The 8,565-nt window shown below is 49.3% G+C and overlaps 1 protein-coding gene across 2 annotated transcripts; it reads right to left on the bottom strand.

Annotated features, from left to right (window-relative positions):
- Positions 1-240: 240 nt before the first annotated feature.
- Positions 241-7,941, bottom strand: PLEKHF1 (pleckstrin homology and FYVE domain containing 1). 2 transcript variants are annotated; one of them, XM_035336713.1, is made up of 2 exons: positions 7,884-7,941; positions 241-2,644 (listed from the first exon to the last, which is right to left on the bottom strand). In XM_035336713.1, exon 2 carries the CDS (start codon positions 2,630-2,632, stop codon positions 1,811-1,813), a length of 822 nt encoding a protein of 273 aa, XP_035192604.1. In that variant the 5' UTR covers positions 2,633-2,644; positions 7,884-7,941; the 3' UTR covers positions 241-1,810. The 2 variants fall into 2 exon arrangements, with proteins under 2 accessions (XP_035192604.1, XP_035192601.1); XM_035336710.1 differs by lacking the exon at positions 7,884-7,941 and adding an exon at positions 6,641-7,362.
- Positions 7,942-8,565: the final 624 nt, after the last annotated feature.

Raw genomic sequence — 8,565 nt, 5'->3', positions numbered from 1 at the left:
TTGCAAAACACTTGGGAAGACTTGGATGATGATAAAATGGTGTAAGCAGAAAGAAAGCATCAGATTTGGAGATTTTTTTGAACATATTCACTTCAGGTAGTAAATAAAAAAACAGAACATTCATCCCATGTTTAAAGAGTTGCTAAGAGCTGGATTTCATGCTGGCTAGCCATGCTTGAATCAGCACATCTATCCCATCCCTTGTTTAAGACTCCTGTTAAATAACAACACATTTCAGTGGCATATTTTCCTGGCTTCTTTATGGTCGCCGTATCTTTATTCACACAGTCAACTAATACAAATTCATTGGACAGTGGCAGTTTACAAAAGAAGGTACAAATGATTATTTTGAGCTTAAATTTTTTAAAAAACAACTCTGGCTAGTTGACATGCAATGCCGTGTTTGGACCAGATACTGGTATGGAAATGGTTTATAACATTGGCAGTGTACCCTCGACTATGTTCCTTTCCCAGCATTTAAGATACACAATACAAAAATATACTAAAGTAATAACTGAGTTTGTAGAAATGTCTGCTGCAATATAATTGCTGTTGTCTAAGTCTCAGTATACTTACTCCCATGCTACATTGATAGAATATTTGAATAAACACAGTTCATTTTAACAATTTGAACTTTTTAAGTTCATCTCAAATTAACTTGCTTGGGTTCTAATCCTGAAGACACATTAAGGGCCTTAACTTTGAACTTGTGAGGCTGATACAGTGAGATGAGCATGGAAATGAGTGTTCAGTTCCTTGGGGTCTTGTTCAGGAAGGGAGTAGAGGATGAAATACTGAACCTCATAGGATCTTGGGACATTTTCCTGGATTTTTGAAGACTTTTAACAAGTCCTCACTAGGCTACCCTTTTACGTAGTAGGCTTGAGGTCATCAAGTTCTGGTAATCTGGTGAAATTGACAGGTGTTGAGATCTGGGATTCCGCACTTGATTCAAATGCAGTAATCTTCCTCCTCCTTCCCTCCTTTCTATAAATGTACCCGTTCCTCTTCCCCTCCCCTCCTCCTTCCCTCTTTGCCTGGTATCACCAAAATTATATATATATATTAATATGTAAGTGCCAAATGCCACAGCACTTTGCTAAGGCTGCTTGCATTGAGCATCGTATGACCTCTCTGCCTTCACAGCACATTTCCTTAGTGTTTCCAAAGTTCAGAAACCTTTGTGTAGAAATCAAAGTCCGTGCCTATCTTACCACATGCTGATAAGCAGCTATCCAGTCAGGTTTGCACACCTGCAGTGAGAATACCTGAAGTAGATCTAATGCTTATGAAAAATGTCAGCCTTGGAAGTTCTCTATTCTCCTTGAGAAAATGCATCAAGGGAAGCAAAAGCACCAGTTTTCTGCATTGCTCCATCTGGAGCTCCCCTTGCCTCTGAAAGAGAAATTCACCACTGGCAGGCAAGCATGTTTAGGTCAAGGATTTGCTCCTTTTTCTCCTGAGGGTAATCTCAAAGCATTTGAGGGAAAAAAAAAAATATATATATATATATTGTTCTATTTTTGCAGACAGGAATACTAAGGCACAGAAGGGTGAACTCATTTGGACCAAGACTGATCTGCAGGTCTCTAGTCCAGGCTCTTCACTAGGCTGTCTCTCTCTGCATGTGAGACACTCTCAACATGACTAGGGGTAACACCCCGACTCTTTGTTCCCTCGCAGACAGCACAAACAGGAACCACCATCCACCTTCCTAGACATGGCCTCCAGAGAAAATGCTAAGGAGGACATGCATTGGAGGCCAGAAGTTGGCTTCCCGGTGTTTAAATGCCGCTGACTCCCAAGGAGGTCAGCTATGGAAAGATGACCAAGATACTTCTGAGGTATAAAACTCTGTGTCTGCTGGCCACTGGTCAATTTTGTCATCGTCAGATTTGTCACTGTCATCACCGCTGGAGGGTTCGCAGCCCGGGATGGCAGAACAGTACCGCTCCAGCTGCTGGCGATCAGCCTCTGCTTCCTTCTTCTGCTCTGCTAGCAGCTGCCTGTAGCACAGGTTGCAGACCCTCAGGGGCTTGGGGGACAGCCGGGGCATCAAAAACCTCTGCCTGGAGCAGTCCCCGCACACGACAAAGCCACACTTGCGGCAGTGGTGCCTTCGAGTGAGGGTGGAGAACTTGGTCTGCGTGCAGCGCATGCAGATGTCTGTCGCCTTGTCTGGGATCCACGGGGCCGCGTGCTCCGTGGAGGGCTGCCTGCCTGTCTTTGTCAGCAGGTGCCTGATGCACTCCTCCAGATGGCTGATCCACTCCTTCCGCTCCGTCAGGGAGGCCGCAGAAACCACGAAAGACTTCTTTGAGGTTTTAATCATCCAGCGGTTCTTCATCTGCAAGGTGTCTGGCAGTGTCTCCAAAGTGACATCTTCAAGGGGAATGATGTGCTGGGAATTGTACTTCCTTTTGTTAATCACTATGCTCCCGTACACCAGGATATCGTTGAAAAGGAAGAATATGCGAGGCTTTGGTTTCTTGCGGCATTCTTTGGTTAAAATCCCTTCTCCTAAAAGGACTCTTCCTGGCACAGCTAAGGGCTGGCCAGAAGCCCCAAAGCAGTTTTCCACAGCAGCAATGCGCTGGCTGTTGATCTCAGTGTTTGCGAGGTGGTCCACCATCTCCAGCTCACTCTGAGGAGAGGAAAATAAAAAGTGATGAAGTGCACTGAGCAAACTGCTAGGATGAGGCCAAGCATCAAAGATATGCATAGGTGAGGAGCTTCTAATGCAGACTGGGGTTAGGAGCCATCTCCTCGCTACTGTTCATGTGAGTTTATTGCCTTTTAAGTTTTCAAAGCTTCTGTCCCCACTTTGCAACAGCTTGGTCTCTGCTGGGCCGGCTCTGTTTACAGCAATGGAAACCCTCTAATACGGTCACCTCCTCCGTTACACCTCTGCTTTTCACCAGTATAAATGCATTCCCATATAAAAGGAGGCAGGCTGGTCTAAGTACCACATACGTGGGTGCATTACTTGCTGTGGAGTTGCTGCACCGTGAAGCTGGAGGGTGCTAGGAGCACCCACCACCCGTCCTGGTCAGCGAGTGTGGCTGCAGCGCCACACTGGCACCCTGCAGGCCCATGGAGAACACCCATAGTCTTCGGAGCAAGCATCCCATTTCTGACAGCACGCTCACCGAGGATCAGTTGCAGATACACACGCCCCAGAATGCCATTTTAGGCCAGAGCTCAGGCAGACTTTTGGAACAAAACAGAGTGCTCTATTGTTTGTTCCCACTGATCCTCCGTGCGTGACAAAAAGGAGAAAAAAGGGTGGGGGGAAAAAAAAAGCGTCGGCTATATGAATAAACCCACACAAGCCAACCCCTTCCTCCATTGCCCCACCTGTGTTTCGGCTGCCTATTGCATGTTCTTCCAGCTACAAGACACATCATTCTGAAAAGCCTGATCTCTGTTGAACGGGAAGTAGAACGCAGCACGCTCACCCTTCCCTACACCTCTGCACCCTTGTTCTCATACAACCCGGGTTTTTTCTTTCTTGTTTTTAAACATAGATAAAAGTAACTCCAAAGCAAAAGCAAATGTTTTGCTATTCAGTTTGTAGTAAAGAACTGCTTTATGTTGCAAGTTCTATTTTTCAGTGCACCTAATTCCCTCTGTGTTTAATGCATCAAGACTATTCAGGCCTAACAATCCACAAGAAAGTGAGTCATTTCCTCTTAAAGCGAGGTATTTCAGAGATCACGAGGTAGCGCAGAGATCACAGGGATGTGTGTAGCCCTAGTTTCTATTAGCATTTTGTAGAATAACTAATATACGGAACCAGCCTCCACAATTTTTCCCATCCTTCTTAGACAGAGTCCCTACAGCCATGGAGCATTGGAACCTGGAGGGGAAAGGGAAGAGAAAAACGGTAATATGCTGAGCCGGGTATTTTGGGGATGATCATGATTTACATTCCTGTCTTGCCCTTCACCCCAGATCCCCCCTTCAGAAGGCTGGAAGGGAAACCACAGAGTAGCTGTTCAAGGTTGCTGCATGCTGTTTATGTCTTGCCTCAGCTATTTAACAAACAAATCATTCAATTCTTCTGAGACCCCAGATTTTTTTTTCTCTAGAGCAGGCCAGGATGTTTAGAATTTCCCTACAGCCTGCACAAAATAAAGACACTGGTTTAATCCTGGGGGAAACCTGAATGAAATCACCGTCTCTGCAGGAATAGCTTTCAGCAAGAAGTGTTGTGTGGCCAGCGCTTCTGAAACTCTGGCTGCTGCGAGTGCAAGTATTGGGATTTCTAGTTAATCCATGAAGACAGCACCTTCTGCGGCACAGGGCTTGTCTGAGACTGCAAGAATGCCAGCATGGCTTCTGCCGGCCCTGTCTGCTCCATGACAATCTTTCCAAGACCCACTCAAGAGCTGCTGGGATCAGCCTGGATACCAACATGGTAAGGCGAACAGAGGCTGACAAATTACTAAAAGAGGACACGTTCCCTGTAGGGAGGATCGCGAGGCTTCCAACTGGAAGGATGTGAATTTTCAGGGTCTTGAAGTACCAGAGCAGATCTGACAGATTTGGACAGAGCAGATTTGATGGATTTGTTATATGTTAAACATCAACTCGTGTGTTCTCCAGCGTGAAATGCAATTTAAAATTAACTACAATACGACTACTTACAACAAAAGCATCAGCGAGATGGTAGCAGTATAACAAAATACCTTCAGAGGAAGACAAAGAAGTGAGCAACTCTGAAGTATGAAATTTCTGAATTTTTTTTGGCTTTCTCAAGAAAAAACGAGGGGAAGATAGCAGGCTTCAGCTGGCTGATCGCAAGAATGATCCCATGCCCCATTCTCCTGAGATCGCTACTGTGCCAGCAATCTGTAGTCACGAGGTGGTCACCATGCGCTGACGGCATGCTGAGCTACTGGGGGCGTGCTGCTGCCAGATGTGCAAGAATGCACGGGTACGATACCAGCAGCAGCAGCCCGAGTAATGCCCCAAAGAACCCGCTGTTTCAGTACTTATTACTTGCTATCAGGAGAGAAGAGAGACTCCGTTCCCTTCCTTACAAAATGCAACAAAATGCTATAAAGAATTTTTGGCACCAGCAACGCCAACTGGGATAAATCAAACGGTTTATCTTGCTCTCACCAATCTTGATTCCTAACGCTTGCAGATCACGGAGACCAACTCTTCTCCTGTGTCTTTTATTCTATGCATTTTACAAGCATGGTCCAAGCTCTCAAGTGAGTGTGGTACTTGAGACAGCTCTATTTCTAGGGTTTTCCATGCACCAGATCCCAGTGGAAATGAAAACGTTTTGCCAGATGTAAAGACTGTGCCTGAAGAGCCAGGACACACAAGCTAGCTCATTTTCAAACAGGAGTGCAAGCCCTACTGAGGTGAGAGCTCTATCTATTGGATTTCTTTGGCCTATAGGTAGGATAGAATGCTTTTGGACTACTCATGTCGTAGAATGGCTTTGGTTGGAAGGGACCTCACAGATTATCTAGTTCCAACCCACCTGCTATAGGCAGGGACTTGCCGTATGGGGCAAAAGGGCAACACGACAGACAGGTGATGGACACAATCCTGAAATGCAAAAGAAAGAAAAGCAAGTTTCCATTACGTGTCACACTTGCACTGGGAGGATATCTTTGTATTCCTCCATCCCTCTGAGCCATTACATACTTAAAATCCATGAGTTAACTAAGAAAAGGTAACTCCATCCTAGGCAGGATTCACATTGCTTAACTCCAGGCCTAGACAAATAACTGTGCATCTTTGCACTCCCTTTCCAGTCAGCGGGGACAAACAGCCACCTGTAAGGGTGACTCGCCTCATCCCATTTGGGAGATTAACCCTGCCCTGAGTTTCTAGATAGTGCATGCCTTGACTAATCACCCACAAACTGATTTTTTTACTATTGTGACTCACTGCAAATAATGCTCAGCTTTGCTTTGGAGTGGAAGTACTGCAAATGCCAGTTTCTGAATCTGACTCTTACTGCAGTTTCCCTTACTGTGAAGTGAACGTCTCTGCCTTTAGCAACAACAGCGATGCAATATAAAAATCAAGATACAAATCCTAATCTATTTGATTAATTTTGGTAAATACATTTTTCCCTGTTTCTTTGAGTTTGTTCTGTGGTATCAGCAGTATCATGGTGCTTATTTACCAAGTGATACATGCACATACGCATCTCATGGCAGAAACGTATACAATTTAAATGAGAGAGGGAAGATGCACTTTTATTGGTGTTCTACTTTACATAGGAGTTTTTGGCATGGCGAAGTTTTATTTATTTATTTTGGTCAAGATTCACTGGTTTTGCACGTGATCAAATATTATGCAGTGAATATACTAACCCGATTTATACAATTGGCATTCAAAGGAAAAAATACTATTTTGTCTTCACTCAACTCCACATCTTTCAACAATAAGCGCTTGTTAACTTGTGATTATAAATAGCCATGTTGATGCATGCCAGGCAGAGCATTTCGTCCTAAGCTCCTGGGTCAGTGAGCCTGGGGTATGTTTCTCAAGGCTGTTTGAATCTAAGGCTTAGGCCTAGCAGAGCTGTGAGCTGTTCTATCTGGTTCTTCAGTTCTCTCTGTCAACCTGAAATGACAGTCTTGGTATCCCCTGCATACATCATGCATACCAAATGCAAGGGCTGGCCCATGGAGATGAGCATGTTGAGAGCAGATCTGCTGGCAGACTTCAGCAGGCAAATGCTCGGAGCCTCCTCTCTCTCCAGACCTTGCTCCCTCCTGGTTCAGCCAGCTGTGAAGCCTCTTCACAGCTAGAGCTGACAGGAGCTCCTCCTCACAAAGCACACTCAAAAGCAGGAGGTGGTCACCTTTTATCCAGGCACTCGGGCCCCGGGGCAGGCATTTAGAGCAATAAAAATTCTTCCACTCCTCTCTCTGCCTGGTCAGAGCTTGCCTCTCCCTCCCTCCCAGGCATGCTGATAGCTGCTGCAGGCAGGGTCCGGCAGCGCCCTCCCAGCCACGCTCGTGGCAACCCTGCTTTAGCACTGGGACATTTTGGGAACGGCTGTCACATCAGGCCTTTGGCTGAGAAGTGACACCTGTCCCAGCGGGGTATGGACTAACCGTGCTGAGCTTCTCGCATTGCTGCTTGGTGTGTCCAGGACCTCTGGCACGCGGGGCCAGAGCAGGGCAGCAGCGAAGCAGTGGCTTTAGAGGAGCTCAGAGTGATGCTGGCATGCCCAGCAGTTGGTAACTCAGGTTCAGATGTAGCTCTTGCACGTACCGCCCAGCTCTGGGGGCATCCAAACAGCTTCGTGAGGAGGGAAGGAAAACCCCAAACTCCCAGAACGGCCTCCTTCACCTTCCTGTCCCTGGCTGCAGCTCTAACCTAAAGGTACTTGCTCAGGCAGCCCGGGCTCGCTCGGTGCCAACGTGAAATAGGCACAGGACGGCAGGCACCCAGCGAGGAGCGCATCTCCCCCTCGCAGTGCCCCGTGCGGGCACACGGGCAGCACTCCCCTTCGGCTGAGCAGCAGGACGTGTGTCTGCGCGCTTGCTTACGTGACCTGAGTCGGCACGCGAGGAATTCCTTCTCGCCTTTCCAGAGATCGCAGTTCAATCCCCACTCTCAGCACGCTGCGGTGCCGCGCAGAGCCCCGGGCAGCGCCGAAGGGACGGGGCACGCTGCTTTTTTTGCCCCCCTTCAACCGCCGAGCCCTCTCCTACCCCGGGGCTTCCCGAGCGGCGGGGCCGCCCCGCTCCGGGGAGCTGCGCGCTGCCGGCCCGCTACGGAACGGCGCCCGCAAGCTCCCCAGCACCGCTGCGCGCAAACGGGGCTTGCTCGGAACGCGACACCGCGCCGCCCGCACAACCGCTCCCCGGCCCTTCCCGTTCCCGTTCCCCAGCCGGTACCTCCGGGTGGGCACCTCCTGGCCGCTCCCTCCGCGCCCGGCGCCCCAGCGAGAGGCGGCCCCGCGCCCGCCTCGCGCCCGCCCCGCGCCCGCCGCCCAATAGGCGCCGCTCGGACGAGGCGCGCCGCCGGGAGGCCACGCCCCCTGGCGGGGCGGTGGCCAATCGCGGACGGGGGCGGGGCGCGCGGCCGCCAGAGGGCGCCCCGGGGCGGTCGCCCCGCGGGGCCGGCAGCCGGAGCCGGGGGTGCGGCAGGGAGGCGGGTGGGGGGCAGCGGAGCTTTCACCTCCCCTGGCTCTGTCGACGAGAGCTGAGCCGCTCGCGGCCATGCATAATTCAGGCGCTCGCTCGCCCGCCCTAATGGCTTTTCTATTTTTAATGGGAACTGATGGACCTGTCAAGGCTTTGGAAATGTTTTTCTTCCCGGGTTTTCGTTTTCTTAGGTAATGATAATGTGTGCTGGGAGCTTATGGCACCCTTCAGAGCTGGAGTGCTCGGGCAGCTGCATGAAGTTTCCCTGCCAGGCCACAGGAAGCAGATCCTAGGGTCAGTCCATCCACACTTCCCTGAGCATCTGGGAGGACAGACCCTGCAATGGAGGCTGTTGGGCTGCGCAAGGTTTTTCAGGTTGTTTCTCAAGCTCAGCCATGGGGTCTTCCTGTCCTTGTGGGAAGCATGCCCGAGG

This window comes from Oxyura jamaicensis, chromosome 11 (assembly GCF_011077185.1).
Source record: "Oxyura jamaicensis isolate SHBP4307 breed ruddy duck chromosome 11, BPBGC_Ojam_1.0, whole genome shotgun sequence".
Classification (NCBI taxonomy): domain Eukaryota; kingdom Metazoa; phylum Chordata; class Aves; order Anseriformes; family Anatidae; genus Oxyura; species Oxyura jamaicensis.
Note: the sequence above shows the minus strand (reverse complement) of the source record. Positions and strands in the feature narration are given on the sequence as shown.